This window comes from Cyphomyrmex costatus, unplaced genomic scaffold, assembly GCF_001594065.2.
Source record: "Cyphomyrmex costatus isolate MS0001 unplaced genomic scaffold, Ccosl1.0 scaffold23, whole genome shotgun sequence".
Lineage (NCBI taxonomy): Eukaryota > Metazoa > Arthropoda > Insecta > Hymenoptera > Formicidae > Cyphomyrmex > Cyphomyrmex costatus.
In genome coordinates, this window is record NW_017276368.1 from 634848 (window position 1) to 647056 (window position 12209).

General features: G+C 27.9%; 2 protein-coding genes across 2 annotated transcripts in view; one reads left to right on the forward strand and one right to left on the reverse strand.

Annotated features, from left to right (window-relative positions):
- LOC108773963 (dynein heavy chain 1, axonemal) overlaps positions 1-12209 on the reverse strand; it is a 94603-nt gene that overhangs the window by 31309 nt on the left and 51085 nt on the right. Inside the window, 5 exon segments of the mRNA XM_083287323.1 lie at positions 281-443; positions 976-1163; positions 2033-2119; positions 2965-3204; positions 4123-4277. Coding sequence (XP_083143449.1) covers positions 281-443; positions 976-1163; positions 2033-2119; positions 2965-3204; positions 4123-4277 — 833 coding nt within the window.
- The window catches only part of LOC108774071 (thyrotropin-releasing hormone receptor), a 31483-nt gene continuing 28918 nt past the window's right edge, over positions 9645-12209 (forward strand). The window contains exon 1 of the mRNA XM_018540083.1: positions 9645-10651. Coding sequence (XP_018395585.1) covers positions 9773-10651 — 879 coding nt within the window. The 5' untranslated portion in view covers positions 9645-9772. The remainder of the gene's footprint in view (positions 10652-12209) is intronic.

Below are 12209 nucleotides of genomic sequence, written 5' to 3' on the forward strand. Positions count from 1 at the left end.
AATCATTTTTGTAAAATAAAAAAATATTTTTTGTTAATGAAAAGATTAGTTTATCTGATATATTTATACACAATATTTTACATACGAATGTATTAATAATTATTAAAAAATTCCTTATATAATACTTGTATAATATTTGTGATTTAATACATTAATTCGTATATAAATAACTAAATTCTTAAATAATTTTTATAAAAAAATTTATATAAAAATTGATGTAAAAACAAATTATGTTTTTTTAATCTACTTATATATTCCTTATTTCATTTTAAATTTATACCTGTAATCAAACACAAGGCCTTCTTCTGGAAATGATAATTTATGCTGAGCTTCCTTTTGTACTCTTTTCATCCAATCACTAAATATACGACGGCTTTTGTAATCGCAAGTTGCTCCTAATCCCCAAACAGTAGCGAAAGCTGCCCATGGTGACAACAAATCCGCTGTATAATGTAAACTTTGTAACACATTGTTCTTAGTAATTTTATACAATATATATATAATATTCTGATCTTTTAAAAATCAAACAAAAATTTGCTAATTATATTCATTTTCTAATGATAATAATTTGAGCCGTGATTAATATATTGATCATATAGTTTTTAATATTAAAATAGAAGCTTGTTTAATGTTATTGATTATTGTTTAATATTAAAATTTTTTATTAATTTAGAAGCCTTCTAAAGCGAAATCTCCACACAAGTTCGATCTCTGATTCAAATTTTGATATATGTATATAATATCACAAATTGTTAATAAATAGAAGTCGATAGTATTTGAAACAGCACGTAGTCAGAATTATATATAGTCAGAACTTGACTTTACCATGGACATGCGGCAATTGCACGTCCTAAGCGGCTTAAAGTACTATTCTGATCTTGTTATTTGTGATAAACTTAATATTTAAAGTTACTCATCTACGATATTACAGTTAAATTGCATATTGCTTACGTATAGTATTTTGGAAAGCTAAACTCGGTGGTGCTTTTCCATCACGTCTGGTCATCGGTTTAATTCTGAAGTTCATTAGATTTATATAAGATTGAACAACAGCGGAATCTACGGTTCTTACGATCTCTCGTAAACTCTCACGTACAATTTTCAGACCGGGAAGCACCAATTGAGTTGTTAACTTAGTTATTTCTTCAATGTAATCGTTCATCGTCTATAGAAACAGTGTTCCAGCTTAGTTTTACGTAACTGCACTTTATAATTAATCGTGAAATAATACAAATTATCTATAATTATATCATGATCAAAATATACACAATTATGTTTAGTTATTGTTAACTGAAGACATTTAAATTGAAAACTAAAATATTAAAATCGTAAATATTATTAAAATGTTTTAATTACACTACAGAATTTAATTTATACAATTTATTTTAGCGATTTAGAGTCTATTATTGATATTTATTTAATAATCTATTTTTTTATAATTATATTTATAGAAGAAAATATATGTTTAAAAACAAATATATAATTTATAAAAATAATATTATATCGACTCGTTTGAATAAATCTAAGTGTGAGGTATAATGTCATTCGAGTCTTCACAAGATGTTGGTGTGTGATAAATAAATCCTTTATTGTAGAACAATTGTATACGTTTCGATCCTCATTCGGATCCTTATCAATATGTACATCTAAATGATATTAAAGTGCTTCCTGGAACACTGTACATTGTAAATCAACTAAATTATCAATATTTTATTAACAAAGAAATAAAAAGAATATTAAATAATTCCATGTTATAGATTACCAATCAATACTATTAAAATTGTGATAATAAACGATGACAGTAAATGACAATTATAATTATAAAAGAATATACAAAAAATGTAAAAATATAATAAACTTACATAATATTTTAGATGTGAAACGATGTAACGTGTTATCATGTCTAAAATTTTAATTAATTAAAATTTTAATTAAATAATATTATCTGTATGTTAAAATACGTTAATTTCTGTTATTTATTTTATTGCTATATATTTAAATATTATAAAAAATAATTTTGTGAAGAAATTATTAACTTACTGTTGGTAATGATCGTATCCAGCAATCGATTAAAGGTTGCAATCCTACATTTTCTGGTTCCATATACACCATACCACATCTATATAAATATTTAATTATAATTAATATATCAAATGGTAATTATTTTAATTAAAACGTAGAAATATATATTTTACGATATTTTATTTATTATCCCCGAGCTAGTTTGCTATTATATGCAATATATATTTATTTTAATTTATATAATTATTTATTATAAATTAAAAAATAGTAATGTACTTTTCACGATGTTTTGTTTAATATTCTCAATTAAATATGTTGACATTGTAATATTATTTTTAAAAGAAAATTTACTTTTGATTCTTACATCGCCCTTTCAATTTGTATTAATTATTGTTATATTAAAAGAAAATATTCCTTGAATATTTTCATCTTATTAATATTCTTGATCATGTTGCAGTTATTATGTACATTACATCTATCTATATTATATACTTTAATTTACACTTATAATTATTTACCGTATTTTATGAACAATTTTGTAATTAATGGCTATTTTATTTTGTTAAATGTTCTCTATCAGATAATTTCTTTAGTATTCATTAGTAATTACGATTAATATATACTCAAATTATATAGAACGCAAAAGTTGCATAATTCTTCTCATCGCTATTAATAATTATGAATTTCATTTATTATTACTTTGAATTAAAGCAGATAAATTTAATAAAAAAGAAGTCATATTCTGAATATCATCAAAATAAAAAATAAAAACTTTGTGCCATTTTCAATAATATACATTTTAACGTTTAACTGTATAAAAAAATTTAAAAAAAATAAGATATTGGATTTGCAGCTCAATATGTACATTAATATTGTTTATTCTTCTGTTAACGCAATTTATTGTTTAAAAGCTATTTAAGGTTTATCAAATTTCTTTATTACCTTGAAACTGTAGCTGGTGAAGCTACTCGAAGATCTGATATTTCAAACATTATAGTTTGAGTCGGCAGTAGTTTCATTATTTCCCCCGATATGAGACATAGCCTTTTATTATCGTCCAGGACAGTATTTAAATTCTCGATCCATACTACATCGACTGGTCCATCAAAAATATACCAACGTTTATCGCAATCTGCCGCTGCTATATCCATTCGTATTAAAGTTGGCAATATTCCGTCTGTCCTACAAATCGGACGTGTGGTGCATTCAATATCCTGAATTTCGTGTCTATTTTGGAGATTTTTTTGTTTTGTCGGTATTATAGAATTTCATACGCAACATTAACAACTAAATAGGTCACCATATAAATATATTTACATATATCAGCTAATTGTATGTGTTTAATATTTGTACTCATATATCTATTAAGTTATATGATATTAATTAGTTTAATATAATATAAAAGAGAATTAATTATCTCTTATATAAATGTCGGATTTTAGCAAATATCTTATTAGCTTTAACACGAAAAAAATTATTTACGATAAAGTTAATAAAAATTATTTACAATAAAACTAAAAAATAGATCCAATTACAAAGTTCACGATCTCGCGAACTTTATATAAAAAGTTTCGATGAAATTATTTTCTGGATTATGAAGCAAACCGAAACTTATATGTACTAACGATTACGAGTGGGCTATATAATCTTGATATCCTTTTTCTTTTTTTGTCTGCTCTTTTTTATTATTGCTATCTATTTTTATGTTATAATCTATTTTTTTATTATATATTATATAAATAAACACAATAAAAAAAAATTAAATAAAAATTAGGTAAAAAATAAAGAAAAACGTTCAGAAAGGGAGAAACTTTATATAAGAACTATCGATTTCATTAATATTTCTATTATAAACGTGTTAAGTTTTATAAAATTTGTAATTGAAATATTTTAATAAAATAAATTTTGTTTAAAAAATAAAAAATGTTTCACATCTCTGTTGTTATGTAGCTTAAAAAATTTTTTTAATTTAAGAGCTTGCATTTATAATTTTAGCACATAATAATGCAGAGCACATGTATCGAATAATAATTTTAAATTAAAGCTCTATAATTTCTGAATTTCATTCTTTAATATATAATATCAGACAATGTTATTTACCATTCATGTGTATCGAAATCGTACTCGCCATACAGTTGTCCCATCGTTATAGCCTTCGGATTCAATGTATACGTGATAACTGTTGTAAACGACTTGCCATTTGGTTGCAATTGACCTTTCAAACTTGTACACGTGTGCTTTAGAATTTTGTAACACTGAAAAAGTTCAGATATTAATTACTATTTTTATCAAAATCTATATTTTTAATTTATATAAATATGAAACATTAAAACATTAAAATTTATAGTTTGTTTAATACATTTGAAAAGGCCTTTAGCAACATGGTATCTTGTTTTTTGTTAATATAGTCAGCAATATAAGTCAAACTAGAGCTATAAACCGAAAGCGTTTATCGCAACAAATGTCTATGCACATCACAGCTGTTCGTAGATTGCTATTCGGAAATAGAAACACTCAGTATACTGTAAACTGCAAAATAGTTTGTACTACATTTGTCATGTCATATTCAAAATTCAGTTTGGGTTATGTTGTGTGTAAAGTTTGTTTTCGAGTTATATCCATTTCCACATTGCACTATTAATTCTATTGTTCAATATGTCAAATAACACATAATATTATATTATCCTATTTCTCAGAACTAATCAGATATAAATTGCATAAATATTTCACTGTAGCAGATTTTAATGTAAGATAACTTTTATGTATGTATATATGATGCAGTGTAAAATTTTTTTTATACAAAGATTAATTAAACTACATGTTAATTTTTTTATCAAACATATATCATGTAGTATAACTTATTAAACAAATGTAGTTTGTGGCGTGTGCAGAAGTTAGCAAACTGTTATTGCTCAATAGTGTAGCACTAAAATTACATTACTAACGAAGCCATCGAAAACTAACGTAATAAAGGCTGATTGCACAGACGATTAAGATCGTCTAAATAAAGATACATACAAATATATTAATTTAAATGTTATTTTTGAGAGTCGAGCAATATCAAAATAAATAATATAGTTTTATCATTTTTTTAAATAAGATACGTTACAATATTTGTGTCTCTTAAAGTTTTTATAAAATTTAATAAAGAAATTATAATAGAATTTAAATATATGAGATGTGTGCCTTTCTTTGTAGATTCAAAAATCACGGTCGTTAAGCTCGTTACGTTTCACCGGAAATAAAATTTATTATTAAGTGAAATAAATATAAAAATTGGAATAATATATTTATGTGTCCTCTTTTTTTCTAAAAGAATATGGTAGTCATTGAAGACCTTTCATTTATTATAGAAAGTTAAACTGATATTCTCAGCAAAATGGATTTAATGCAGTTCGCAATATCGATTATTAAGTTTGTAAAAAAGCTGAGCATTTACTAATGTTTGCTAATGTAATAACGGTAATCAATAACTCATGCATAATTAGACATATTCAACATCTGATAGACATATCATACGTTCATATAGAAATTATTGGAAATGTAGAAGATAAATCTATTTTATAATAAGAGATTTCGAATTTGTCTCATGAAAAGAATGGTTTTGCTATAATATTTAAAAAAATTTAATAAAAAGCTAAATAAGATAGATATGAAAATAATTTTGTTTAACCATCAAAATAACTATATTAGATGCTCAAGCTAAAATGATCGCTAAAATGTCAAAACTTCTTATAGCATTATTCATGCTTAAATACGCTACATAATTATTTGAATAGTCTCATAAAATTATTTTTAGATCTATATCTAGCTAAAATTTAAATATTTCTGCAAAATTGTTCGATCTTTTCGTGTAGTTATGTACATGAAAAATACAACGATTTAATTCCACTTCCTATAATATCTAATTTTAGCAAAAAATTATATCATAAAGAACCAGCATTTTTTTAATTAAAAATTTTTAACATTACATTAATGTTAATTTTAATTTGTTAACACTACATATTTCAATTTAAATTGATCGAACAAAATTACGAAATAAAATTCTAATAAAATTGATATGTATCATCTACTCAATATATTTATATTCTTAAAATTCTGTGAAATATCATCAGTTTGTAATATAAAAACCTATTTAAGCTTTTAGCAAACCTGTTTGATAAAATGTCTGCCCGTCATTGAACAAAAAATTTATTCAAATAGATCATTTTTAATAATTTTCCTAATAAAGAAACGTATAACAGGGATGTCATAAAATTTCACGTAGATAATGGCGAAGAATCTTTTACAGCTTTAAAAAAATTCGATTTATTTCTAATCAAAATTCAAATGAGATGTTTTTCACACAGAACTTATATAGTATTTTTTTCATACGTCAGTATCAAAAATATTTTGCACATCAAAAGTCTTCTAATAATATTCTTTTGTTTGTGCAAAAATTTTGAAAAATCTTTGGAATTATAATGCTCCGGTATTGCTTATAATTTATTTAGAGTTAAATATATATATATAGTGCAGATCCATTTCTTTCGCTATTGTTCCCTCGAAATCGTGAAACGTATAACAGTGCGAAACCCAACGACTCTGGCGACGTCGATGTCAGCGGCGCGGCGGCGTCCGTCGAGACGCCTGCAGGATCTCCATAAAGCGCATGCGGCGAAACTTTTCGGCTGGCACAGATGCGTTCGCACAGTGGTCCGCTCCCCCAGTTTACCCGCCGACGTTTCTCAACGCACAACGCATACATTTACCTACGTTTTGACGGTCTTAATTAAATGCAAAAATTGCGAAACAAATTTTCCGCACGCGTGACGTTTGGTAGATTGTATTTTAAAATTTGTAGCCTTTTTTTTACTGGAGCATTGATTCCACGTTGGTGTTTAATGCCTGAAGGAAGTAATTGAAATATTTCTGGACGTTTCATTTGTGTGAGATACATTTAAATAAAAAAAGTGCGAATTTTAAAATACGCTGTTTTTATCGGATTGTTAAAAAATTTAGTTTTTTTAAATTGGGGTTTTGAACAAACTCGATTTGATTATCCATTGATAAAACCAATAGTAAATTCCCAGTGATAAATGAAACGTACGTTTTTCTTCAAGCGTTTTTTGTGACTTTTCTTCAATTTAAACCGAAATTATAAATTTATTACTTTTTCTAGTTACGATTAAAACTACAAAAAATTTGAATATCGGAAATCTTTTGACAAGATTTTAATCGTACAATTTCAGTATTAAGGAAAAGAAATCGGGTTTTCAGCGATTAGAGGGATTGAAGCGTCGATAGAAAAGAACGAGACGATCTCTTGTGGAATTTTAATCAAATTATAAAAAAATATCGTCAGATAAAATGACGGTGAAAATCCTTAAATGTATCTGCGATAATGCTGTGCAACGTCTCTACATCAGGAAGATATATTGTATCTTCAATCTTTGTCCGTGAATTTTCTACGTGTAGTGACAAACGAGAAGATGAGAAAAGGCAGAATTAACGATAAAAGTGTGTGTAGAAAATTAAATGCTCTTATTCTTTGTGATGACATATGACTTAAAAGTGCCGTTGGTAATTTTATATTTTCTTTGTTTAAGAAACGACACATTATACTTCATGTATTAAACGATATAAACATATCGTTTAAATTAATAATATAATTTAATTAAACGGTAAAAAAGTCAAATGATGCGTGTAAAAAATCGAATGACGTAAATGGTTTTATTCTCTGTGACATGTGATTTAAAAGTCCCTCTGATAATTTTATATCTGTCTTGCTTAAAATTACATATATTTTTTATCCTATATTAAAATATTAATTGAACAACTTAATAATAGCATAACGTAACGGTAATAATATGAAAAATTCAATATATATAATTTTTATATGAAAATTAATTTAATAGGTATTAAAGTTTAAGTATAATTTAAAAGATATGTGAGTATAAATCAATACTGTATCATTTCAATATGTGAAACATCTGGAGAAATATTAAATTCTTCTACATTTCAATCGTTGGACCAAACTATGTACTAGAGATTCGAATCTATCCAAGGTTGAGTGCGTAACGAAGTAAACTATATATCATACACACACAATGAAATTGCATTCTTGCGGAAACGCTGTTTATCAACTCTACCACATTTCCGCGTTTATCCCGTGATCAAGTAATATTACATTATTACAAGCTGCGAGAACAGCTTTCGATATGTTAAAACGTATCGATTTATAATCAGTTGCACGCAAAATAAACAAAAAGCAATAGTTAATTTAATTAAGAAATCAATTATAGAACGCTATTAAGTGTACTATTAATGCATTACGTTTTCCTTTTATATCACGTTAATGAAAATACGAGGAAATATATATTAAATTGGGACCGACAACGCGTTTTTGTTCTTATTAATATGGTACGTTATGAGGATAAAAGTGTTTTATATGAAAGACGAATTGTATTATATGAAATTTTACGTGTGAATTATTATCATCTACTTGTATTTAGATCCATTTCAATAATTGCTTTTGATACCTCCCATACTCTACTTGCAAATTGCAAGTTAATTCAATTAACTTACATGTTATGCGGTTTAATATGAAATTAATCTGGATATTGAATTTATGTTAAAATTGTATCCTATCGTCAGAGCATTATGTATTAAGATACAACTAAATAACTTAACATGTTATGTTCAGCTTAACTAACGTGGATATAATGACTTCGTAATTTCCTCAAAATTGAATTAGCATACGCTTTGGTGAAACCAAATGATGAACGCGAATTATCGTGGAATCCGAAAAATAAGTTAAATGGCCAGCAATTTTGCGGTTAAATGAAATCGAATCTAATTGCGAATGAAATGTATGCGCGTAAAACTACATTGTTCAGATGCATGCAGTTGCGAACGTAATTGAATCGAGTGTAATCAAACTTAAAGTGTAAACGATTCATTATGTCACCCAAATAGACGTTTAGACAGAAAAAATATTCTTTGAACAAAAACAAACGTCCGAATGCAATCCTGCGCTCAATACCGGTGGTCCGTGTCAGCGACGTTGGAAAACCTCCAACCAGTCGCACGTTTATCCGGAGCGGAATGCGTCCGCGTTGCAATCAGCATGTCAGATCAAATAACCTTTTAGTCCAATACGATATTATGACGTTTTTTTCTAAATCCATTTAAAAAAAGATATGCAGATTTTCATACAAATCAAACATCTAATTTTCAATTTAAATGTGTCAATAATTAATTGCTTACACATTTTTTTTATTCATCGTTAACTAATTTTTACAGAGCGTTACATTGGACATTTGTAAACGAAGAACAGAAAATCTTTGTCGAATAACGGTAGTACGTATTTCGCACGATTCGAATATTTAACGCAATTCTGTGTAGAACATTATTGTGGTTTGTGTCAACGATATCTATGACTTTGACAGGGCTTCGTCAAGCGCGCAATACATGCGACCTTATCCAACAGATTTTATCAAATTGACGCATATGAATTACCGGGAAAGAATTGGAATTCTCGATAGACAATCATTGTGCCTGTGGCATTTGATTTCATACTCTGTGATTTACACTGGATCTATATTAACAATGTCATATCAATGAGTCTGGAGAATGGCAAATAATATTGCAATGTGTTTTTTAAACTGATGCATTTTGCACATTGCGATCGACTAAGCTGGCTCCTTGGAACAACGAGCATCGAAGAAAGCTTTTTTCTGACAATATTATCTCATAATCGAGAGCAATCATGTTGATGTTTCAAAAATTATTGAGTAAAGATTTGAGATGTCAACAAATACCGAGAACGATCGGGGGCCTGTCGCGATTCCGAAGATCAGCACCACCGATAGATTGGTCGAACCTAACATTCTATGATTATCAAAATCACAGTTTTGAAACAATTTTCGACATAGAAGAAGAATCGGACGGCTTTTGCCCTTCGCTTTACTTTCTTCTGGATTTCTGCCATCTGTATTACATACCATTCATCATCTTGCTGGGTTTGGTAGGCAACCTGTTGTCGTGCGTAGTTTTCCTTAAGACACACTTAAAGCTACGCAGCTCCAGTTATTACTTGGCGGCATTAGCCACCGCCGATTTCAGTTTCCTCATGTCCCTACTTCTCGTCTGGCTTAACAGTACGATCGGATGGAAAGTCTTTAACAATAATGGTTGGTGCGAAACTTTGGTATACGTAAGCGCAGTTTGCAGTTCTCTTAGTGTTTGGCTGATCGTCGCCTTCACCGTCGAGAGATTCATCGCTGTTCAGTATCCGCTGCATCGACCGCATATGTGCACCGTGGCGCGTGCAAAGATCATCATCCTGATATTAACGATCCTCGCCTTAGTCAGTCACTCGTACTCCTTCGTCACTGCTGGAGTGGTAAAGAACCAGGGCGGAGACGAAGTATGCGAATTGAAGATTGAGTACCTAGAGACTATGCAGATCATTAGCATCATCGACAGTATAGCGAGTCTGATCGTGCCACTTGTACTCATCATCGTGATGAATACCATGATTATGAGGAATCTTTTGAAGTTTGGCAGACGATTCAACCAAGAACCCGGTTACACTGCAAATTGTTCCAACAGGGAGAAATCTGACATCAATCTTAATCAAATTCCGGTAAGTTTCCTTCCTGGAGAACTGTCCAAAATTGCGTTTTGATGTTTTATATGCATGCAACTAAATATATTCTATATATATAGATTGATAGCGATATATTGATTTCTCTTTATGTTGTCTCCTATAAATCACTTTTCTTTCAAAGAAACTTTATTTCATATTAAGCTATCTATTACAATATTGCAGCATAATATAACTTTATCATAAAGAATTTTAATTCGTTGCACAAACTGTGATTAAAGCTTTTTCCTTTCTTTGACATTACTTAATACTTTTATATATTAAAAAATTATATGTTAAATAACTTGTCTATTGATTTTTCTTTAAGATATTTACAATACTTATATTAACATTATTATATAAATGCATTTTTTTTTATTAAAATGAATTTTATTAATGTTGAGATTGATCTAAGATGATTATAATTATTTGTAAGCAAGTATCATGAAACTAGACAGATTAATTAATTTTTATTAAACGGTAATCCTCCAGAAAAGCAATCAAATTTTTACTTTATTAAAAAATATTTATCTAATAAAGCGATACTCATGTATATATATCGATATTTAAAAAATTTAGTAAAACTTTAGTAAAACTAACTTTATGTAATATTTTCTTCACTCTTTAAAGCTTTTAATCACCCAGTTAATATTTGCATACATGTCCGTGTATATATGGATATCTTCCACTTAACCGACACGTTAAGTGGATTAATGCATATGAACGAGTGTTTAATATACTTGCACGAGTTATTGTGACAGTTCGCATTTACAACATTATTATACATATATAATGCGTTAGTTTAGTAGATAACTAAATAATATACTATAATTGTAATGCACTTATCATAATTTTGAAAAATTTAATGTGTGAAATAGTGTTCCGGAAACAGAATTTAATTATTAAGTAATTACAAAATTTTGTGTAATTACATAACATTGTTAGAAAATATAAAAATATTATTTGTCAATGATTTTTTTCCTTGAATTCATTATTGTTGGAGTTATAAAGTCTTAGAATTTGGAATATAGCACTCGTAATATCGGTATCTTACCACATGTGTTATCATAAATCTCAATAAGTAAACATTGAAATATTGGGTTCTTCGCGATCGACCGTGTATGCTGTTCACACGACTAGAGCATCAAGGCAAGCATATGTAATCCGAAACATCAACAAATCTAGAAATAGTTTGCACTCGGATGTGCTTTAAAGGCATATTACATTAATGGAAAAAATAAAAAAGAACATTCACAAATCGGTTTACAATAAAAATAAATAGAAACCACCTTGGCTGAACAATCAATACTACAAATATACTATAATTATACTACAATTAGTAAATGTGATATGGAATGCGTGTCATAATACAGATAATGAATTGTCGCTAGTTTCCTTAGTCGGAATCGATAAATATTTGAATACTATATATATTCTTTAACTTATCAAATGTAAGTTTTTTTTTAAATTGTGATTCGATATCTTTGCTGCCGATAAAAAGTGTGTCGACAACCATATGCTATTAGAGAAACGTGCCACCTCCGAATGTGGTTTGTCG